The sequence below is a fragment of the Daldinia childiae genome, assembly GCF_008694065.1.
Source record: "Daldinia childiae strain JS-1345 chromosome Unknown Scaffold7, whole genome shotgun sequence".
Taxonomy (NCBI): domain Eukaryota; kingdom Fungi; phylum Ascomycota; class Sordariomycetes; order Xylariales; family Hypoxylaceae; genus Daldinia; species Daldinia childiae.
Genome location: NW_022984648.1, coordinates 317,161 through 340,942, shown reverse-complemented (window position 1 = coordinate 340,942; position 23,782 = coordinate 317,161). Strand labels below are relative to the sequence as shown.

General features: G+C 48.9%; 6 protein-coding genes across 6 annotated transcripts; 3 read left to right on the top strand and 3 right to left on the bottom strand.

Moving 5' to 3' along the window:
- Nucleotides 1-674: 674 nt before the first annotated feature.
- Nucleotides 675-2,423, bottom strand: GL218_06384 (putative bzip transcription factor protein; the record flags this gene model as incomplete). The annotated part of the gene is made up of 1 exon (XM_033583093.1): nucleotides 675-2,423. One exon carries the CDS (start codon nucleotides 2,421-2,423, stop codon nucleotides 675-677), a length of 1,749 nt encoding a protein of 582 aa, XP_033433357.1.
- Nucleotides 2,424-4,231: 1,808 nt separating this feature from the next.
- GL218_06383 (putative oligomeric golgi complex subunit 2 protein) lies at nucleotides 4,232-5,101 on the top strand (the record flags this gene model as incomplete). The annotated part of the gene is made up of 1 exon (XM_033583092.1): nucleotides 4,232-5,101. The coding sequence occupies one exon, from the start codon at nucleotides 4,232-4,234 to the stop codon at nucleotides 5,099-5,101; it is 870 nt and encodes a 289-aa protein (XP_033433354.1).
- Nucleotides 5,102-5,231: 130 nt separating this feature from the next.
- On the bottom strand, nucleotides 5,232-6,218 carry GL218_06382 (54S ribosomal protein L1, mitochondrial; the record flags this gene model as incomplete). Its single annotated transcript, XM_033583091.1, has 2 exons — nucleotides 5,232-5,901; nucleotides 5,956-6,218. 2 exons carry the CDS (start codon nucleotides 6,216-6,218, stop codon nucleotides 5,232-5,234), a joined length of 933 nt encoding a protein of 310 aa, XP_033433355.1.
- A 390-nt stretch (nucleotides 6,219-6,608) lies between these two features.
- Nucleotides 6,609-8,561, top strand: GL218_06381 (putative glutamate-tRNA ligase, cytoplasmic; the record flags this gene model as incomplete). Its single annotated transcript, XM_033583090.1, has 2 exons — nucleotides 6,609-6,997; nucleotides 7,061-8,561. The coding sequence occupies 2 exons, from the start codon at nucleotides 6,609-6,611 to the stop codon at nucleotides 8,559-8,561; spliced, it is 1,890 nt and encodes a 629-aa protein (XP_033433625.1).
- Nucleotides 8,562-14,666: 6,105 nt separating this feature from the next.
- On the top strand, nucleotides 14,667-20,175 carry GL218_06380 (uncharacterized protein; the record flags this gene model as incomplete). Its single annotated transcript, XM_033583089.1, has 2 exons — nucleotides 14,667-14,721; nucleotides 14,825-20,175. The coding sequence occupies 2 exons, from the start codon at nucleotides 14,667-14,669 to the stop codon at nucleotides 20,173-20,175; spliced, it is 5,406 nt and encodes a 1,801-aa protein (XP_033433626.1).
- Nucleotides 20,176-21,342: 1,167 nt separating this feature from the next.
- GL218_06379 (Ceramide glucosyltransferase) lies at nucleotides 21,343-23,047 on the bottom strand (the record flags this gene model as incomplete). Its single annotated transcript, XM_033583088.1, has 2 exons — nucleotides 21,343-22,870; nucleotides 22,956-23,047. 2 exons carry the CDS (start codon nucleotides 23,045-23,047, stop codon nucleotides 21,343-21,345), a joined length of 1,620 nt encoding a protein of 539 aa, XP_033433556.1.
- Between the last annotated feature and the right edge of the window lie 735 nt (nucleotides 23,048-23,782).

Below are 23,782 nucleotides of genomic sequence, written 5' to 3'. Positions count from 1 at the left end.
CTCGTCGAATTCCTGGTGTGGTTCGAATTGAAATGGATACAATACTTTTAATCTGACGTCCGTTTCACCATACCAATAATTGGGTTCGTGTCCAACGATACATCTGGAGTTCCACCTAGGGAGATCTGTTTCTAAGACCCCCCTAAATGGGTAAGCTGGACATCTGGTAATAACACTTTGAAGGAGACGGCGGCTAGTATTGAGACAATGCAATAAATATTCATTACTGGCTTGAATTTCAAATAACATCAATGGCAATTCTACGTAGAATACCTAGAGAGGCCTCCTAGTTACATCTTGCCATTCAAAAATCCCATATCGCAACCAGGCTCGTAGAAAATACCATACGAGTTAGTGTTTAGAACTATTCCGAACTCGACGCCTTGATTTTTAAAATGTACATGAATCAGGAAGCCCTTGGAGCTCCTTACCTGTAAACCACCGTGATCAATCGAAACCAAACCTCCTTTTATCAATTACGTGGATATGTAACCGCCGCCCAACAATGCAATATGACCACTCCCTATGGATGGACGAAATATTCGACACATCCCCCCTGCTTATCAACACCGTAGGATGCAATGGTCCGTTGACGCCATGTCTCATTATATACCCTCGTTAAACGCATATAGCGTAGATAGACCTCCCAGCAGCCGTGAATCTGTTTAAATAGATTAAGCTTCTCTCCCAAACCGGACATCAAACTCTCTCAAGACCCCCATGATGCTGGCTACCTGTACCTCGATGGGTGGTCTTCCCGCCGTATTTGCCGGTAAGGGGGTGGCCTTGAGTCTAGGCAACCAGGTTCCGATCTCGTCAGCTGCCTTGTCGAAATTGCGATGACTAGACAGCGTCTTGTACGTCTCTGCACATGATAGGTTGACGCCGGCCGGGGAATCGGTGGATGGTCCTGCTTCGGTAGATTTGCAGCATCCGGATCCGCCGGATCCGCCACAGCACCCTCCGCTAGACGTGCCTGTATTACGGGAAAAGCTTGCTGCGAGACTGCGGCAGAAGAGACCGGACTTAGGATCCTTTAGACACTGGGCGCAAGAACCTGGTCCTTTGGGGCCGCAACCACCGGAAGGCCGGGCTGTAGGAATCGGAGTGCGATTTAACGAATTGATACCCGGTAGTTTGACGGCGCCGGTCGATGTGATTTCTATCGGATGAGGACCTACATCATTCTCGGAAGGAGGCGGTGTCTGGACTTGTTGAGATACCGGAGGGAGCGTCTGCGATGCGGCAGCTTCGGCACACATGCAATAGGTACCTTCTTCGCAAAAGCCGCAAGAGTCTCGTGGCGGCACTGTCGGCTGAGTGGGGGCTTGGTATAGAACCGGTTCCGGAATCGGATCCTTCTTCTTGGCGAACGCGGCGGTGAAGTCGACCTCGTGAGGATAGGGCTCGGGTATCTTCTGTCTCTTCTCCTCCGGGGCTATGACAGACAGAGACGATTTCTTCCGCTTGAGTTCGGATTCCGAATTCGGAGCCATGTCCTTTACCATGGCTTCGAGACACTCGCACTTGGATCCAATGCTGCACTTGTTGCATCCAACAGCTGTGTCGGCAAGTACTTCCTCGGCACAGGCACAAGGTCCGTTGATTTCGCAGTTGCCACATCCAGCAAGATCAGTCGATGACTCTCGGGGGGCTCCCGGTGGACTCGACGAGTCAGGAGGGGAGATTATCTGCGAGATTGAAAAGGCCGTTGCCGAATTGCGATGATCTGATGCATTGCTAGCAAGGCTTCCTCGTGGAGTAGGATGTTGAGATGCAATGGTTAGCGGATTCGGTAGCCTTCCGTGCTGTGCAGCGAAACTTCCGTGTCTTGAAGACGTGTTGGCATCTTCTCCTCTCCATCGTCGTCGTAGGTCCTCGAGCTCGCTTGCTACTCTGATGCGCTCCTTACGCTCCTTCTCCAGCAAGTCCTCTAGGACTACGCATCTGTTCCGTAGGCTTGACACCTCAGCATCCAGGTCCTGCACTTGGTCGGTGAGCTGCTGCTGGTTTCGCTCGTACTCTTCCTTCTGTTCCTCTAGCTGCTCCTCTAATTCTCCGACGCGAGCGGCCCTCCTCTCGCGAAATGCACGCTGGGCAGCGCGGTTCTGAGCCTTTCGCTTAGTTGGTGGCGTATCCGTAGCAGGCTTCCGGCCAGGTTTGGGCCTCGGAGGAACTACCCATTCCTTGCTGGTGATTGAGGCTTTTGAAGCCATTACGGTAGCCTGTAGGGCTGCGGCTGCGGCTACAGGTTTGATGGCAAGCTGATGGGTTGAGGTAGGCGTAGAAACGCTCGAAATGGGCGAAGCAGCTGAGGCGGGGGAAGATGCAGCTGAGATAGGGGTTATAGCGAGTTTGGTTGGTTGGGGTTTGGGGTGGCCGTTGAGATAAGCAGAAGACATGGTAGCAGCAGAAGTCGCCATGTTATTCCGATTCTGGAGCAGAAAGGCAGGAAAAGCATTTAATCGATCTCATTCGTTGTGCCGCTCAGCGCTGCAATGCACATCGGACATCAGCGTGCGTCGAACCTTGAGATTTTCCGTGGGATTGACTCCGCAAAGATGCAGTCTGACGGTATCCGAGTTGGTAAATAGGTAAGTATATCAGAGATCGGTCTCTATCGACGTATACCTATTTTTTTCACGTTTTGCTATTCCTTGGTTCAAGGGAAGAAAGAAGAAAAGCGGTTAGGAGGTTTGTTAGGGTCCCCCCTCCCACGAATCAAGCAAACTTGGGGGGTGGCAGACAGTGATGTACCTAGGGACTGAACGCGAATGAGCGGGCCGGGCTGCCTTCAGGGTCTCCGAACTAGGGCCAAGTTGATTGTCCTTAAAGACGTTGGCCAAGTAATTATTTCAATTAGTCCAGAAAAAAAATATGAACTGGCAGCTGAGATCTTCTTGTGGAAGTCAAATAGGTGTGACTAAAGAATAAACGAATGAGGCAAACGGAATGACCGTTTGACAGGCTTCTTAGTCAATCAATTCGTTAGCTGAACCGGGATTGAAGTAGTATTGAGTATTGAGCGTTTCCTTCTTACGAGTCAACAACTGTCTTTGTTCTTCAGTTGGTTGTGGGGGGGTTGTGAGAAGAAGTTGGGGGGTCATGCAGAAGATCTCTCACTATCGAATAATCTGACTTAGAAGGAAGAACTAAGGTAAGGTAACTTACTTTATTGGAGGGGGGGCCGAGACTGACGACTATGGTAGTTGATGGTTCGAGATCATTGATCACTGATCAGATTGATAAGATTATGCCAGGGCCCTGTAACCCGCAGTCCACTCGCCTAATCCGAGCCAACAATGTCACATGGGGGATGAAAGGCCAAGATAGGATAGGCTCGGCAGCAAGAAGGAAAAAAAAATTAGACCATAGATCCACTTCTAGAGTTGCTCGGACCTGTCGGATTCCGAACTCGTTCTAACGGAAGGGAGGGATGTTGGCGTAGGCACCTAGGTTAGGTACCTACCTAATGGTTCTTATCCTTTCCTTATCGTATTTAATTACCCCTTATTATTCCACTCTTGTCTCTACCATCAACGATCAATTAACTGTACAATATAAATATCTGTAGTTGGAACGTCAAACGTTGAATTTGATGAGATATATGAAATTCATGACGTTCGGGTGTAACCGGACGGGAATTTGCTCTAGCCGAAGTTGCTTTGGTTTCGTTTGGTTCCTTTAGCCCCATTAATAGGTCATATTAACTGGAACCTTAGGTATTAACTGTTAAGCTAAGCCCCGCCAGGCCGGTACCGGAGAATTCGGTAAATTCCACCTATTCCACCTTAATTATGTAAACCATCAAAGGTGAACTCGGTGAGTTGTCGTTTTAGTGTAACCTCGACTTTTAACTTTACCCCACATCCAATTCCATTGATGTCAATTCTGCATGTACGAAGGTACCTCTTTAGTCTAGCTTAATCGTGACATGCGCATCAACTAGCACTCAAGCTACATCGAAGACTAGACTAATGCTCGTGATGTTCTAATTACTTGCATAAGGTCTATTCGAAAGACGCGATTTAAGGCTGATAAATAACATATATCTATTTCATATCCTTGGAAGGAAATATACCATCAACATTGGAGGACAGGACAAGCCCAAAAGACATATCATCACCAATATCAGACAAAACTATAATACCTCGAATGTCTCAATATATAAGACCTAATTTATCCTAACGACGCCCACTCTTTTGTCCGCTCCGCCGAGGCTCGAGATATCATGGCCCATCTCGCAGCACCGTCATCAACCAGACCGTTAAGCTCCCGCAGTTTCGCCTTAGTTTCTTCATCCGAGTCTTCAGATAACGAAGATGATGCTCCGCTCCCTTTTCCCACTGCTCTCCCACGGTCCGACTTCCTCGCTCCGGACTTCGACCCAGCCGAATACCTCTCCTCTCTCTCAAACCGCCATCAGACCTTAGAAGACCTACGATCCGACCTTAGGGAGCGGAGCGCCGCTATCAGCACCGAACTGTTGGAACTGGTCAATGCGAATTACACCAGTTTCTTGAGCCTAGGCGATGAGCTTAAAGGTGGCGAGGAAAGAGTTGAGGACGTCCGTGTAGCGCTGTTAGGATTTCGGCGAGCTGTCGAAGAGATTAAAGGCCGAGTAAGAGAAAAGGGTTCCGAGGTCGCCAGCTTAAACCGGGATCTATCCGGGGTGAGAAGTGAGGTTGAGACCGGGAGGAAAATGCTGGAACTCGATGAGAGGATATCTACGCTCGAGGGTCGGCTAGCAGTCGGGAGCGCGGGGCCCGATAGTGATGATAGCGACGACGACGATGAAGAGGATGAAGATGAACTAGAGGGAGCAGTGGGGAGTAGCACGGCGAAATTGGCGCAGTTGGCGAATGAATATATAGTAGTGGACGAGTTAGCTAATGACATTGGAAGGGAGACGCCTTTCGTACGGAAAGCGGAAGAAAAGTTAACGAGATGTAGAAATACTATCCTATTAGATCTTGGTACGGCGTTGAAGGAAGCTAAGAAGGCGGGTGCCAGAGGACAGGCAAAGCTATTGAAGTTGATGAGCATCTATTCTCTATTAGATGCTCAACTAGAAGCTGTAAAAGCGTTGAAGAGCGCTTAAGGAAGTGAAGACTACACAGTTTCACAATTATTCCTAAGAGCTTACTTTACTAGCAAGATACCCGAACATCTAACTTATACAAAGCATATGGTACAATTTTATACTGTCCTGCCTTAAAGGGTATAAATATTTACATGGCTGTGCTCAGGTGTGCGGGCTGGACCTTCTCGTCGGTAGAGTTGAAACCTCCGCTCAAGCTGAATCCCGGCCCGTTTGTGGAAGTTAGCACAACTTCGACTAAATCCTTCTTAACTCTGTCCTCTAAAGTCGAAATGTTCTCCTTCACTGCTCCCACAAGCGCCTTGACATTCGCAGAGAGCATGTTAGGTGTGAATTGGATATTCCCGATAGGCATACGAATCGCGCCCACCCTTTCTCTGTAGTTCTCAGCGCCGACCATCTCGTGCATCAGAGACTTCACGCTCCTAGTGATGGTGTTGGTCTTGATGCTAGGCATCAGACCCTTAGGACCCAATATACGGCCGAGGTTAGCCTTTTTGAGGGCTGGTTCGGAATCAACGTGGCAGATCAGACGGTTGAACGGTAATTTACTCGGGTTCGCCTTGATCAGCTCGAATAAAGATTCCTCTCCGAATGCGACAGCTCCTCCGGCACGAGCGTCGTGCATAGCACCGCTGCCTTCCTTGCAGATGACGGCGATCTGCGTGTCGTTTTTGACAGGATAGGGCAGACGTATCCGATTTCGAAGTACCGGACTGTTCTTAGGCGTTCTTATTTTTAGAGCGAGTTCGTACGTAACAGAAGATGGCGGTCGGCCAACTTCAGCTGCTCGCAGATATCTAGTTTCTATGAGTTCGAGAATAGAAGATCCAGGCTTGAATAGAACAACTCACCGCATAGCATCGCATAGCGAATGTCTCTCCTCTTTGCTCGGTGTAGCATATTTGTATTCCTTGAATCGCTGCTGTTTCTTTGCCTTCTTGACCTTTTCCTTTTCTCGCTCACGCGCCCTCATAGCCGAAGTGCCGGCGCTTTTCCATCTTATTTGAACTATCGAAGGAGCTAAAAACCTAGGAATTGTCGCGTTTATAGGACGTATAGACGTAGAGAGGCTTAGCCTCGCCAGCGAAGCGATACATTGACTCGTCGAAGCCATTGTGATCTTCTATGGTCGCCGACAGTCGTTAGACCGTAGTCATATAAAGCTTCAAAGATCGATAATGCAGAATGGAACAAATTTATGACAAGGGTAGGGGTAATGTTTTCAGCCTCAATACTTATTACTATTACTAGCCACAATTCATTATCTTATCGTTAGTTAGGTACCTGATAGCAACCTATCTAATCAGTCAATTACCCCTCAGCCCCTCTACCCAACTTTTTTTTACAGAGCTGCCGTCAGTGGGGTGACCCCGCCATAACCTGTCGTCTACTTGATGACTCAAAACGGTAGAGTCGACTCACTTACACGCTACTTACAATTTTACATCTAGATCTTAAATTTTAAGATCCTAAATAGCTTCGAGTTCATACGGTAGCCGTCAAAATGAAAGCAGACGAGCTCGTTGCCGTATCGACCTCCCTAGGAGGAGACTTCAAGTCTATCGAGCCTCACCTTATTCGACTTGAGAAGCATCTCACCTTGAGAACTTACCTTGCTGGATATGCTCTAAGTGACCTAGATACCAAGATTTGGCTTGCCATTAAGAGCAATCGTGTTGCAGTTTCTTTCGTTCGTAAAGGGACCTACGCAAACCTTCACCGATGGTTCACCTATATCGAACAAGCCCACCCCGAGATCCAAGCCGAAGTCAAGGCTGCCGACTCAGCACGAAAGGCCAAAGTTCAAGCAGCTAGTCGAGCTGGTGCGAGTTACAACTTAGCACTACAGGATACCGACAAGGGAGTAGTCACTCGATTCCTCCCCGAGCCTTCGTACGTATTCCCTATTTATAGCATATAGCACATATCGACTCGGCAAATTTCTAATTGGAATAGAGGATATCTCCACATCGGACACGCCAAAGCCGCGTTGCTTAGCGATTACTTTGCGCATCAAGCTTACGATGGCAAGCTTCGCCTGAGACTAGACGATACGAATCCAAGTAAAGAGAAGGAGGAGTACCAGGATGCTATCATCGAGGATCTTGCTCTTATGGGAATCAAGCCTGATGTCGTCACATATACTTCGGATTACTTTGATCACCTCTACGACACCTGTCTCTCTCTCATCAAGAGCGAGAACGCTTATGCCGATGATACAGACGTAGAAACCATGAGAGACGAGCGAGGAAGAGGTATCGCATCTAAGCGACGAGGCAGGACAGTCGAGGAGAACCTGGCCATCTTTGAAGCGATGAAGAATGGTACCGAGGAAGGACTCAAGAATTGTATTCGCGCAAAGATCTCAGTCGACAACCCAAACAAGGCTATGCGCGATCCAGTCATCTACAGGTGCAATCCCAATGACCCGCATCACCGCACAGGCACCAAATGGAAGATGTACCCCACCTACGATCTCGCATGCCCCGTCGTTGACAGTTTGGAGGGTGTCACGCACGCCCTCAGGTCCACAGAGTACACGGATCGAAACCCTCAGTTCCAATGGTTCCTCGACACGCTGAAGCTACGCCAGGTGTACATGTGGGACTTTGCTCGTATGAATTTCATCCGAACTTTCTTGTCCAAGCGCAAGCTCGCTAAGCTGGTTGATACCGGCCGAGTCTGGGGCTGGGACGACCCAAGAATGCCGACTATCCGGGGTATCCGTAGAAGAGGTATGACCATCGCTGCTCTCCGCGATTTCATCCTGAAGCAGGGTCCGTCCAGGAATGTCGTGTCCATGGACTGGGCTAGCTTCTGGGCCACGAACAAAAAGGAGATTGACCCGGTTGCGCCACGACACACCGCCATTCTCAAGAAGGACCACGTCAAGGTCGCTATTATGGGAGACGAAACCCCCGCCGAGCCACGTACCGAGGAAAAGCCACTCCACCCTAAGAACCCCGCCGTCGGAACTAAAAAGGTAGCTTTCAGCAAAGAACTGATACTGGATCAGGAAGATGCCAAGTCATTCAAGGACGGCGAGGAGATAACTCTAATGCAATGGGGCAATGCTTTTGTCAGGGCTGTCGCCAGCGGTGACCCAATCACTAGCATTACATGCGAGCTACATCTGAAGGGAGATGTTCGCACTACCGAAAAGAAGGTTACGTGGCTCTCGACGCAGGGGCAGAAGCTTATCGATGCGGAGCTCTGGGAGTTTGACTACCTGATTACAAAGGACAAGCTCGAGGAAGAGGACGATCTAGAACAATTCTTGAACCCCGTGACGGCGACGAAGGAGGACGCGTTCTGCGACGAGGGCGTAGCCAAGCTTAAGCAGGACGATATTATCCAGCTAGAGCGGAGGGGATACTATCGCGTAGACAAGGCTTATGATGAGAGTGGTGATAAAAAGGTTGTCTTATTCGCCATCCCCACGGGCAAGAACAAATAGATAGGTAAAACGTGTAGTTCGTTGGACTCTGCTAATAAAAAGCCGAATGATAATAGACATTGCTACTAGGCCACATAGGTCATGTGTTGTTCAATGTAATGCTGGGGCTAGAAACATGGAGATCCTTCGGGGATGATGATGCAGAATAATCGCCGATAATTCTATCCATGGTAACTCCCCATAAGGTTATGGTATTGAAATAATATTTGAGATGAGTTATAAAATGTTTAATATTATACATGACCCTACGTCTAATGCTCGGTATGGTGTAGTTCGAGCGCGACATATCATTCGTCCAATGCTATAGTCTTGAGCTAAGAAGCAACGAATAAGAACGGCGAATGATTTAACTATATAAATGCTATAAAATAACTACGTAGATGTGGCTCTAAGTATACTTTTAGACTAAGCTCATATATTCAGGCTTCCAATAGTGATAATCTAAAGAGGCAATGCAAAAGTTTTGATATATTAAATTTAGAGATACTAGAACATATTAAGGACGATGTTGATATCTGAATAGACGAAGGTGCATTAGGTACATTAGAGAATTATGCCTATCGAAACTTCTTTTAATTATACCATATCTAGCTCTCTATATGAGGAACAGAGAGAGCGACATATATACACAATAAACATAGCAAGACAATTATACCAAAGTCTAAGATGAAATCTAACCCCTGAACATGACCATATATGAAATAATGACACAATATCAGTTATAAGTATAATAGTACTATCTAGTATAACAACATTCGTATTCTTAGTATTGATAAACATGGAGCAAAGCTACTTGTACTAAGTATACGTAGCCATAGACAACACTACAGAGTAGATACGAAGGGGGACCAAGTCTAAAGCTGTTGTCGCCCCAAAATTAAGCCTCATTCTAGCTTTAACTACCGTTTGGTTTAGGGCATTAGTCTATAGTCTTGACAGAGTACTTCTATAGGTGGCTAAGTACACGCCCATAGCTGTCATCACTATAGGCGTGTGCATAGTTTGAAGTTACGTGATAATCCGTATTCCCAGAGCCATCGCATGAGCCTATTACTGAAGTGTTTCGGTGACTATGCGGCTGCATATGTATGTCCAGACCCAGTTTACGCGCCCCTTGGCCTCCGCGATGCCTTTTAGCTAGGACAACTGGTAACTATTATGATACGTCTGATAATGTGCTCGTACCGAAAACGAAGTTGTAGTAAGCTATTATCGCTTATATACGTTGATACATTACGTGGTGTATATCTACAGTGCCACGACGCGGTCCCAATGGGCGGAACAATGCTGTGCGAGGAAATCCGGACGACTGACTATCTAGGGCGACCATCTAGATCCAGATGATCTCCTTCTCTCCGATTCTAGTGGATCTGCTTGTGACTTTCCTTTGGGACGATTCCAAGATTCTGTCTTTTGAGGCTGTTTACCGAGAAGGAATATCCACCTGTTGGAGTTGAGGGAGTTCTTGATTACGACGTCTCTGATAGGGTAGTTGTTATGTCCTCGCCTTTACGCGTTTATCCTCTTAGAGTTATAGACGGAACGGACGCCGGTCTTCAACATGCAATATTACAACGTGTCATAACCCCCGGCGTGCGCTTGTTGTGACTCTTTTGAATTACTAATAACTTACTACAGATAGATCCTCCACCGTGCCACTTCCGACTGGGGTACGTATAAGGATATATGCGCAACACATGTTGAATTGGTCTGAACCCATCGTTAATGCCCCCTACTATACTTCATTTCTCTTAGGCGTGATACGGTTCCACACTGACAGCGGCTGACTACATGTTCTAGAGGAGCTCAGTTTCATAAACTGGACCGTATAGGCCAACGATACCGTGGGCTAGGAAAGGTCTAGTTGGGCTCTATAGCTATAATGGGTGAATAATGTCAATACGTAGAGTCGATGTGGGTATCTGCCAGGGGCTATAGTACGGGGTATGCATATGACCACGTTGTTACTAGAAAGTTCAATTCTATCTGGTTCTAATTTACTATAGCTGCTTAACTAAACGGTATAGAATTTCGATGACTGCCCAAGATGTCTTCTAGAGCCCAGACTGCCAGCAAGCGCAGATCGAAGTATGCACCGTGACGATGTCTGAATCCTGCTTCGGATATAGGGTGTATCGGTATATCGGTGTATCGTGAGCATCATCTATGGATGGCAAAAATCGCTCGGCCGGTCGAGCTTGCGAACTCGTGTTATTCATAGACTGTGGGTCTCCCCGAATCTACAACTTTGGAACGATCTGTGAGCTGACTCAAAGGTGAGTGATGAGCTCCAAGCTATGCTTATTGTCCCATTCTGTAGCCTACCGAAATGTTGCTTCTTCTCCATTCATACTTATACGTTGGAGCTGTTTCGGATCATGTCTACCTAGGCCTGTTAGGGAAGCCCGCAATGCTGTACATGTATTAAACCTAATATGTATGACTGGTCTCGACGACTTAAATGCCTCTCTTAATTGGCGTAATCAGACCTCGGAATCTTGATTATCGAGAAAAGTCTATACTACGGGCGAAGTTCTAATATACCCCACCCATGCGATGAGATGGATCGAGGAAGTCTATTACCAAGTTAGGCAGTATAGACCATCTTTCTCGAATAACGGTTGGCTGTTACGTATATGCATATGAAATCTCCTATAATAAGGATCTAAAGTTCAGACGAACGCGTTCTTTACTATGTATGAGGCTCCACCGGGCGCCGGGATGGTGTAACTGACGTGCATCGACGAGATCTGTACAAGGCTGAATGGGGGAATCGGATAGCTGAGCATATTAGCATCGCGTGGTTCCCAGCCAAAAAAAGAACGCGGGTGGGATTTAGTTGGGCCGCATTGGGAAATCTTGGACATCTTGGACACGACTCTGCCCGAAACCCTGCCCATGGTTGCCCGATGTCGAGTTTTAATCAAGCCGCTGGTCATCATGCATTGCAGCCGGGTATCCAATGGGTTGAAAGACCACGAATAGGCCGTAGACGGACTATTAGTATTGCCAGCCAACCGTCGTCCGGTGCTTATGAAAACAGACCGGAGGCGATTGGTCGGGGGCGAGGAAGAAAAAGGAAAGAATAAAAAAAAAGAAATAGAAATTAGGAAGAGCGGGCGTCGTGGACGCGTTAAATGGAATATGTGGACACCCAGAAGGCAATTGGATGCTTGGATGCGTTGGCAGGAGTCGGTCTGCATGGCACGCGCGTGGACGATGGGGATTGGACGAGCTGTAGGTCTCCAAGGGTTGCTCAAAGGCTTGTCCAAGGGCTATACAAGGCCTCATTCGTGGGGACCGCTGTAAGTTATTGCGAGTTAGTAGGTTTATCAACATATGTTTCATTTTTTATTAGCGAGCCGCCGGCGGGAAATATTCCAAAAGGCTACGATGGGATCTGCAACGTTGACCGCCGTCTCGGGCGATGCAGCCTTGGACCGCCAGGGCAGGGTGACGATTTAGGTAAGATGAGAATAAAAAAAAATAAGAGGCATGGAAGGCAAAGAAGCGAAGAAGCGAAGCCTAGCGATGCAGTATGCAGGGCCAACTCATCGTTTCTATGCCCAGCCGGGAGCCGTCTTTTTTACCACTGGAAGGCAGCTGGAGCCACTGGGCAATGTCGGAAAGTTTGCGAATTTTCTGGATTTTCTGGATTTTTGGCTGAGTGAGATGATGGATTCCTGCATCCCGTAACGCGAAGAGTGCTTCATTTGGATGATGCTGCTAATGATACCTGACGAGAAAAGAAAATAGAGTATCTGATCTCTTCCGCTCTTTTCTCCGTCTCTTGTAAAAAGATGCCGGTATTTTCCTTGGTCAGCTTTGCTTGTCAATGCCTGTTTGGATCATTGGCTGCGGCCCCCCTTTTTTGCGCCGTTTGCGCGTTGCTGTCAAATGTGAAGAGCCGAGGAAGGACAATCAGAAAATGTATCTCGTAGAGGTATCTCTTAAAAACGTAGACGAGGTAGAGAGACATTGGAGACTTTGATAGACTGTTTCTGTCGTCTTTGTCATACTGTGTTCGAACTATTTTCGGTGTGTAGCCGCGGGGCAAAGAAGGACTCGACTTCGAGCTGTGTTATAGTATGACCAGGGGGATGATTTGATAAGAGACCAGATGGTTATTTACCAGGACGCACCAAATTCAACCCTAACGAACAGGAGAACAGTTAGAGAGGGAGGATGACTATTTCCGTATTGCCAGCATTGACAGGGCCTTATCGGGCTGGCCAGTTACAGGCTTTCGACCTTGTCTCCGTGACAGGGTGTGCATATGCTGTGGCATCGTCATCATTATGGTCGCCTTGTGTGTTGTACACACCCGCCAAAAATGAGGGACGAGATTTAAGCTGCGCGTAAGTGGTTGGTCTATTTAGATCCATTCAGATTATTTGGCAAACCTTCGGGGTGGCCCAGCTGCTTAGGTTGTCTGCAGTTTTTGGGGGGAAGGGGACGGGGGGGGTTGGCGGTGGAAGAAGAGACAGGGGAATTTTAGAAGGCTAAGATGGAGAGAAAGAAGGGGGTGGCTCCGTGTGGAGACGGACCTAGACGGCCCTAAAGTACGGTAAGATCCAACCATAGAAGTACCTAAAAGTAAAAATGTATACCACCTACGGGAAGGGTTGGCACGGACTTGCGGCACTTGTAGTTAAACTCTAAGAGTTTGGGAATGCTTAGACGCCACGATAGCGGAGGTACCTATTTGTTGTACCCGCGCGAATTAGTTCGTGTTAGGTACCTAGACTTTACCTGTGGCAACTGACAGCTCGCGACTTCTGCCAGCTATGTCAATTTTAATGCCAGGTAGTTAATACTAGTTTAGTGTAAGTTCATGCCAGCTAATACCTAGCCACTTTCCCAATGCCGCTACGGCGCAATAATAGTATTTTAGTCTTATACAACAATACAACTAATACAACTAACTTGTCACAATTATACCTAACACAGTAAACATGTGGACACAGAACAGACCGTCTTAATCGGTTGTCTAAGCGGTACTAAGCGGTCTCATCGATTTACCCCACGTCGGCCAACGACAGTGCGACAACTAAATTCTGTTGTGTAACTGGGTAGTGCTTCGACAGCTGGACAAGGTTTCCAAGGATGGTCGAATGAAGGCGAGTCGGCAAGACACATCATCTTGTCTCTTATGCGCGGCTTCTGCAACTGAGCTGCACTTGCCTTGCTGCACTGCACTTTGCTGCTGCTGCTGTTATTATCTGCATTTCTTTTTTTTATTCCCTGCTGCTGCTGCTGCTGCTACTGTTGTTTACTTTCTTCATTCATCTACTTCCTATTCCCTTCCGATCCTGCGGGAACACGCCGTATACCTACCTAGGTATATACCTACTTAGATATATACCTATATACTTTTAACCTATATATACCGATTATATACTATATACCGGGTTGCCGGAGCCGACAAGGCGCAAACGAACGTTTTCTTAACCTACCTATTTACCAAGCGAACGGACGAACGAGACGGAACAACTCACGTATTGATCAAGATTGATGTTATGATTCGATGATTAGCACTAGCTGAGGTCATTATTATTTACCCAATATCTACCGAGAAGAGAGAGGGTTAGAAAAAGAAGACCATATTCCTGCTTATACAGCTCACGGCTCGCGCTGCCCAATAATTCCAACTAGTTTTCCGACATTGTATTGATCTGCGATCGACCAACCGACCGCGACTCGGATCTGACTTGCTATCGATAGTCCCTCAGTCCCTCAGTTTCCCCCCCTCCGAAGCTCTACCATATTCTAATTATATTCTCTTACTATTTGAAGCCCAACTCCGCCCTACCTAAACCTGACCTCTACCCTACCTTACCTATCCTTATCTTTCCTGATTTACCCTAAACTACCCGCGCGCAACGCACACGCATAACGCGGGCGCCATTCTACTTCCGTCGAAGCTAGGTCGCAAGTATCCCGCTTGATATCTAGATGACATAACCTGAAAGAACCTATACCAAGTCGACGAACGATCGAGCAATCGTATCCACCGTGGCTACCTAGCAGCTCTCTGTTTAAGGGGTGCTGTTGGTCGTGCTGGGGTGAAAGGTGCGCTCGCGAATATCATCGCATGCGCCCACTATGATTTCCATGCAGCGATCCCTGTCGTCGCCCGTTTGCATACATTCTTCCCCACGTGAGTCGAGTTAGAAGAGAGGAGAGCACTGCTAGAAGTGCCCAGGTTGGCCTATCCAATTATTCGTAACAGATTGCTGACTTATCGCCTTGCCGTCACGTAGCCGCGTCCCCTTCCGCCACCAGTCCGCCATCGCGGTCCCCGACTCCTTCACCCGAAACGAGAGCCGAAGTATCGCGCCCGCGGCGATTTCGATCGCGAAGCCCCGGTCGACCCGGTAGTGGGCACCGCCGGCGAGAATCGTCAGGGTCTGTTCGTAAAGTTGGTACCGACGAGACGCTTCGCGATGCGACTTCGAAGCAGCAGTCTAGCGCCAATCCCGGTGCCGGCGCGAGTGCGCCCAAGAAACCGGTGATAGACCAAGTCGTAGGCCCACCAAAGTCGCCTCCGTCCCCGTCTCCGGCTTCTAGCCCGCCCGCCCCGTCTAGCCCGTTGCAGCCCATCTTGAAAGACCAAGAAGACTCGGGACCCTTCCCGCGGACGCTCCTAGCTGACGTATCCCTGTATACGAACCCCCATCTGACCGTCGAAAATGAAGGCACCACGCTTGGAGAGCTCGCCCATTTGGTCCGTCTCTCCAAATACCAGGAGCGCAAGTGCGCCAACACTCGCATTCGTCTTCAAAGAAGCCTGATTTCCACTGCCCTCTCGGCGCGCCTGACCCGGTGCGGAGAGACCTCGCTGCGCAACCTAGCGGATAGCTTCCGGAACGATGATAAGAGGGCGTTTGCTAACTTGTATGGTGCTATCCATGATGTTCGGAATAGCTGCGACGCCACCCGTCGCTATGCTCTTTTGGAACCTGATATGGAGTCGTTGCAATCGTCCGGAGTAGCGTCTGTCGAGACGCTCGTGCCACCACCTAGCACGGCGGGGAGCATTGGTCCTGGTAGCTCCGTCGCCCCCTTTTTTAATGATATCTCGGCTTCTGCTAGAGAAGCCTTCCTAAACTTTCTTACTCAGATCCGGACAAACCCGGACTACTTAGCTACTCGGCTGTGTGCCCTGAATACCACGGAGCTCCAAGCTCTAACTACTTTTCATCAGGGATTGGAGCCGATAGAGTCCGTCTTGCCGTACCACGGCCGTTCAACCGGCGGCCGTGGGCATTCTAGCGGCCCTAGTAGACAGACGGGACAAACTCCCAATGCCGTCGAGCGGCTTCTTTCATTCCAGCGCCACGATCCCCTATCTGGTTTGATTTATACTTGCTTCGCTAACTCGGCCGGCCCAGACAGCGCCGAGGACAAACGGAGGACGGGAATTTGGGCTACCGCCTTTGCTCGCCTGATCTCCACCAGATCTACCAGCGAGCCGGTCCTGATCTCGATCCTCAATGCCTGGTCTGCCATGCGTGATTGGTCTGGACGAGCCAATATGGAATGGTACCTGATGAAGATACTCGAGGATGGTGCATTCCTGCTCGACCGAGCGGAGGACCAGAACGGGACGAGGTTCAACCTCTCGGATTGGACTACTAAGGATAGCATTGCTGCCGAGGAGTTCTACGATCGTGCTGTTAACGATCTTTTTGCTATTATTGATGATGAAGATGCAACCGGCATTCCGGAAGGTGTTATTGAACTTGGAAATGAGATCCTTCGCCGGTTGGAGATGAAGGATAGTACGCGTGGCCTCGTTGATACCACACGTAGATGGTTTGTATACAAGTGGCTCTTTTCTAGTTGGCTACTTGCCGTTGTCATCCACCCAGAGAGTTACGGAATGATGACTGAGTATCATATTACTGAATACGGCCGCCAGAAGATCCTCAAGCAGGTTGCTACGCTTGCCCAGCATTACGTCGTGGAGATGCTCGCCAACAGTAGCGCCCAGAAGCCCGTATCGACACCTCTGAAGATCAAGGGCCACGTTGAAAATATTCTGGCTCGTTTCAAACCGTCGGGGAGAAGGACTGGTAGATTGCTCCCCGCTAGGTCTATTACTTCCTTGCGGGAGACCGCTGAGGTCCATCCTTATTTGGTAATTAGTCCCGCTGACCTTGTCACGCTTTCTAATGCGCTATTCCCGGAGCGTAGACCGCAATCTGCTCATTCGAGTAGTATCCGGTCTGGTGCGCCGTCGATATCAGGCTTTTCTGCCATATCGCAGCCGATATCCATCGGCACGTCTAGGAGTAACTTTGAGACAGCCTCCGTCCTCAGTATGAGTGCTTCGTCCGTTTTTAGTGATGGAACCACTTCGGGCGATCCTCTACTCGAAGAACAGGTAGCCGGTACTCCCCAGAGACGCTCGCCGCCTATGTCCGATGGGACGAGGCAGAAACATGCTAATAATTACGAAGAAGATGGATATCGTCTTCGACTAGCAATGCATGAGATGGCCCAAATTCTAGGCCCGGAGGCGATTTCGGGATCGTGTCACCCGTGCGCCGAGCGCTGGGCTGTCGTATTCATCTCCGCTGATGGGAATAGTCTTTCTTCACAGATGACGTACGATCCTGATGATGAGGCAGAGGAGGAAAATTCCTCTACCACCAGTGATACGGAGGATGAGGAGCCGGACGAGAAGCCCGAGCTTGATAAGGACTACCACCAGCTACGAGACTCTGTCTTGAAACTTGTCGAGGATTTCGAAATCCCCCAAGGTCTTGAAGACCACGGCACCAAGACCACATTTAGTAATCGAGCGTCGGGGCTTAAGAAGTATCGGTCTAAGAATAAAATTATAACGCCAGGGACGACAATGGGCAGCCGTAACCCTTTTCGTAGCAAGTACGAAGAAGAACAGAAAGCGAAGCAGGCTGCCGAAGAATCTTCCCATGTTTCTGAAGATAAAGAGCCTGCGGATGAGGCTGGTTCTTCGTCTGTGTTGATCACCATGCTCTCTGCCGCCTCGTCACAATCGCGTATCCAGTCCGACTTCGTGTCTGCGCATCTATACTGGAAGACACTCCAACAGCTGAATGCTCTATCGTCCCCCTCCCTACGTAAGAATGGATTTGCTACTCTTCTCAACATATTTTCTCGAGGTCCTCGCGACTCGATCCGCCGTTCTGCCTCGGCCATCGAAGAGTATGATGCGTGGTTAGTATGGCTAAAGCAGAGCCAAGAGCGCCACGAAGGTCTGATTGAGACTATGATGAAACGCCTGAAGGCGCTTCGAGACAAGATGTGGTATGTGACGGACGTTCATAACTCGGCTCCTTACGAGCAAACCCGCAACATCTGCAGCGCGCTAAAGATAATGGGCGTGCCGCGGAAATGGGGCTCCTTTCAACGCAACCGAGCTCAGCTGGCCCGAGGTCCCGCTGCTGCTTATATATATCGAAACGAGTCGCAGATGCTAGATATATTAGCAGCTGGTGAAGAGCAGGGAGGTCCGAATAAGCTCAGCGACGCTCAAGCCGATATAACCAACAAGTGGTTAGAACAGCTCGGCATTCAGAATATGTGCCAGGGTGAAGAGCGTATACACCGATTCTGCTGTGAAGTCGATAGCTGCGTATCAAAGCTAGTCGGCGAGAATATCGTGGATGGTCCTGTGCTCTGGTCTAGCGAACTGTACTCTCGTGATCGCAAAGCGTTCGAAGGTCCTCGTATAGGCCGGGATAAAGAAAGCATGTGGGGTGACGATGCCGCCAGTGTCATTAGCAGCGACCACGAAAGGCGATATGCATCTCCCACACGCCGTCCCGCCTCTATGGCTAGGGACCTCAGAGGTATGTCCGCATACAATACAAGCCAGGTCTCCATCGATTCCCATCATCGATATAGTTTCTCTAGGGCCAGCACTGCGATGTCTGATACTTTCGATTCACATGATTATTTTGGGGCGTCATCTCCTATCCATGCCATAGATTCGACATCCACATACTGGTCTCCTTTCCAATCTACCATGTCGACTGTCAGCTCGGCAACTTCACGTGCGCAGTCGCCAACGACTAGCGTCACAAATCTTTCCAGCACGTTTTCTCAACCGAATCACCAACCGCTGCCGTCTCATCATTCGGCTTCGCGGTCCGGTGCATCGGTATCATCGAACGAAACTGTTCATTTCCGCCGCCTTTCAGAAGGCAAACAACGTTTTCTTACAGATCTTCGTCAGACCCTAACCAGTCTGCTGCTTTCCGAGCTTGGTAACCTCGTGTTCGCGTCTGGTTCTGAGACTGATGGTTGGTTTGGCAATTTGGGACAAGAATGTATCGACCGCCGAGATGCCGAGGAGCGAAGAGCGCGGAGGCCTTCGGTAAAGAGGGACCGCGCTAGCAAGAGTTCCGCTAAGCAGAGAGTGATAGAGAAGAGGAAGAGTTTCGGTAACCTTCGGCAGGCAGGAGAGGCATCGAGGGCTGACCTAGGCTCTGATAGACCCGACAGTGCTTCGGGGCGGAGCAACGATAGCTCTGCCACGAGCGATACGGTTTCAGCTCGCGCAAGGTCTTCGAAGAAGAAGGAAACTCCGGAATTCCCTTATACGAAAGCGTACCAGAGGCTTCTAGGAATGTTCGCCGTCCACCCAAATCCATACACCAAGCTTAATGCTCTACTCGAATTGGAGCGTCTTATATCTGCTTCACTGTCGAACGGTTCGCGTAGGTCTCGGTGGACTACGAGACACCAGTCCGCATCCGTCGACGATGATGGCAGCGTTCCGGGGAAGTCGGACGCGAACGAAACTGGTGGCGATAATAACAGAGAACGGCGTTCCCAACCGTTCCAGTCGCACATGTTCCCTATCCAACCTCGTTCTACCAAGAATTCTGATGCTCGCTCTATCGTCTCTGTGAAAGAAGCAACTAACACCGACGCTATCGCACGAGTACTTCGGTCTCTATTCAAAGACGCGGGTATACGGCCCAAGACGCTGTTCCGCGATCTACAATTCATTAATTCTTTTGTATCCCCATCCACGTTAGACACGGATCGAAACAAGGCCTTCTGGGATATCGTAGTAGTGGCGCTCTCGCTCAAGCAAGACACCATTACGACGATGGTCGAGGTTGCGGACGAGATCCTGAATTACTACACGCCGTCGAGGAAGCGTCCCGGCGGTAGCGACGATGCGCCGGAGATGATGCGCCAGCCGCCGATCCACTCTCTTCGCGACGCGGCGAAGATGTGGACAATCGCGGCCAAGGAGGGCAATGCCACAGCGCAGCGGGAGCTGGGCCTTTTTAACCTTAGTAACCCCGAGCTTGTCGAGAGGAGTACGTTACCTTTATCGAAGCCGCGAGACGTATTTAAGCAAGCCGTTATGGAGAAGTTCGGTCCGCGACCCGGGAGTAGCGCCCGCCATTCGGCTGATCGGAGCCGAAGCAATCTAGGCACGGCTGGCCCGTCCTCTTCAGGAATGCAGGACACGACTATGGACGGTGACGTTAGGAGCGACCCGACTCTGATGTGCGTCGCCATCCACTGGATGAAGGAAGCCGAACGTGGCGGAGACGAGTTGGCCAGGACGTTCCTTGGCCAGAATGAGATGATGGGGCTCTGAATGATTGCTACGCTGACGTTTGCTACTGCAACTTACCTGTCTTACGTTTTCTATCTGTTTGCCCTCACGGAGTTATTTGTCGAACACATTGATGACGGCTTATGCTACCGAGAGCGAGATACAGATTCCACATGTTCAACACACATTTTCCTTCCGTCAAGTTGGATAATCCACGACTTTCATTTTTTCTTACCTGCATCCATCGGCGTGGCTTTTTCTTGCCTGTTCAATGTTACAAAATCGATACCCAACCATTGTCTATCTGGCCTCTAAATCATATAACGTTGGGCTTAGGGATACGAGGGTCAAAAAGAATAGGACGTGACGGAATGGAATCTGCTGGAACTGGGAACATGACATGACATGACATACATATATACACACACATACTTTATACCCATTTCGCTGGCTCGGAAATATTGTCATGGTCCTCGTTCGAATTGGAAAACCGGCAGGCTGTACCAGTACTACTATTTTTATATTCGTGTAAGCGTTGCATTACTCAAATCGATTTTCGGTCCATATCGTCGGATGGGATAGGATGATGATGATGTTGCAAACGGGAAATTTATACCCAGGATCCTATTTACTTTTACTGATATTATTACTAACTGATACTCTGCCGCCTTGTTTTATTTAATTATATAGATGAGTCGCTACTGCGCACGAGATGGATATACCAAACAGATGGGGAAATTTATTTATTTCGATGTCTGAATAAAAAATATTAAATTCAAGCTTCTTTCGTCAAGTGAGGCTTCTGCATCTGAGTGTTTAGTTGGTGAATGAGGCATCCCTGATATACGAGTGGATGAAGGTTCTCCATTGTGAGGCTAGCATCGTGATGCAGTCAAAATTAGGTACCCAAGGCATACTACTTGCAAAAGTCGCGAGATAGGTCAATCTTAATCTACGGTCTACGTCTCTGGGATATGAACATTATTGAGGACGTCTAGGAGAAAATTCCGGTATACGAAGTAGGTAGTTTAGGCGTGAACAGAGTATAGGTACCTTGTGTAAGGCTGCCTGGGCTAGATGGGCTACGTCGGGAAAATATAGTTAGGAAACACGATATAAATACCTGTCAAGATGCCAATTCGACCCAGCAATGCGGCTGACGTGATGAATTATATATTAGGTGTTAATAAATGCTGGGGTATCTTGGGTCTAATCTCTCTTCCCTCTTGTTCTCGACATGCCATTGGCGCCGTGCCCATTCTGCGCCGAAGCCCGCTCCTCAGGCTCCGAATCTATCGAAACGACCGTCATATCTGATCGGACCCGAAATTGCTTTCCCCTCCAATTCACGGTGGCACCGAGGAAGACGGCCCACGTCCAGACAGGGAGGGCCAGGACCTCCCGTCCTAACCAAGCCAGGAACCACTCGCCGAATCGGCGCTTTTCAGCTCCGCCGCGGCTCGTGCCCCGGGCAAATAATGGCGTCTGTTCGTCCACGTGTATGCTGTGTCCTGCATGCAACTTCCTGAATACGATCCGGTCTACAACCATCCAGAGCGCAACGCCAGCGAGCCAAAGCTGCCACAGAGCCTTCCAAGTTTGTGGGATGCCAAGGGTCTGATGAAACCAAGGAACGCTAGTAAGACCGAAGGACACGTAGAAGCAGCACACGAGGCTCTCGACGCCATGTTCGACTAGAGTAGCTGACAATACGGTCCATTTCCTAGCACGCAACCATCTCACCCTACGTGCGACGTAAGCGGGTACTGACATTCCCGCCATAGGCTGGATCGCGAGGTCGCCCCAAACAAGACCATGATTTGCGAAGCCGGGCAGATTGGAACGCCATAGAAGGTCACCAATGACGTGATCTTCGCACATGAAGAGAGAGAAATGATCTAGGCCCTTGGGCAGAGTTGCGGCTCTGCCTGTCAAGATTGGGTTTTGGGCTGGATCTGTAACTTGATCGAGATGCGACTTGCGGAACATATTACTCTTCCCAACAATGCAAGGCGCAATACCAACGGTATTAATAGCGCCATAGAACTTAGCGTGCGTCGTAGCCATAAACATCTCCTCCAATCTTCCGCCCCCGTGAGCCCAGGACCTAGACAAAACAGAAGACGGCACGTCGACGCTAGACTGCGCATCGGAGCCGCCAGTCACTGAAGATCCGGACAGTAGAGTCTGTCCTGCGGAGTTTGAAGAGCTCATAGAGGTAACGGTATCTACTACTAAAGGTAGTTGGTGGACGAACTTGAAAGGTTTCGCTCGCTTGCCGTCCGGTTTGTATCCGCAGAGCTTATCGACCATACGACCAGCTACATCCCTTGCTATCCACACGTTGCAGTCTAGAGGCCATATTATATCCCCTTTCGCTTCTCTATACGCCCTACTCAAATTGCGGATCTTGGGGTTCGGACCAACATTATCGACGTGGCCGCCATCACCGTGGAGGTAAGGGTCTTCGGTTTCGACGAAAACCTTGGCATCGAAATCGGAGTGATTATCGAGGAGCTTGAGGATGACGGGGTACGCGGCATCTTCCTTGGAGGAGACGCAGAAGTAGATGGTCAACTTGTCTTTCGGATAAGACTGGTGGAATACGGAGGCAAGACATTCGTACAAGCCGGGTTCTAGACCCTTGGCAGGCCGGATGATAGTTACGTGCGGCACCTCATCTTTCGGTAGGTATGGAGACACCGGGGCGGCGGGGACTGACGAATAGTAACGGAAGCTATTTGAGACCGGAGTTAGAAATATACCTTCATAGATTATGTGAATGTGTAGAGAATGGATAGAGAACGTATAGGAATTCTTACATTTTATAGAGACCAATGCTTTGAACTAAAACGATGGTAAAGCCCCATATGATGCCTGCGCTACCTAACGCCTGAACAATGTATGAAGGCATTGGAACATATCAGGATGAAGAATAGAAGGCCGTTAAATAATTAATTAGACAAAAAAAAAAAAAAAGAAATCAAAAAAATCAAAAGACCAAATTTCGAGGTGGATGTCCCAGGACAATATCAAACAAATCTAGCGGGACGCAAGGAGAAGGAATTAATATAGACCATTCCATCCATACCAAAGCTAATGACGATCAGATATCGAATGCTTAATGGTAATAGTATCGCTTTACGACTCAGGGAATATAAACACGGTCCGGTCCACCCGGCATTGTTGATGGATCCTCTAAGAACCTGAGGTCCCGCTAATAAGAAAAAAAATTAAACCAAAATTACAGGTGATCAAAAGGCGATGACAGCCGCAGAGGATCGTCACTTCGCTTTTGCGGCCTTGCGTTTGAATGCCGGGAAGGCACGGACCATATCTAATCTGCGACACTTAATCCAATCTGTCGGGCACATTACAGTACATAGGTACCTAATGTACCTAGCTGTACCTCTCCATGTACATATCGGCTAGAGCCCTACCGCACAACCACACGTGCTAAACGTTCAACGGACTAGCGGATCCGCGGATAATACCGGCCCGACAATCCAATTGGACAGACTAGACCCGACCTTTTAATTATTTTATTGTTTGCGCATCCCGCTAACAAATCTTTCAACCTTCAACTCACAATTTTGTAAATTTACAAAAAGGTTGACTTTTTTTACCTCAACTACAAGAATACAGAACT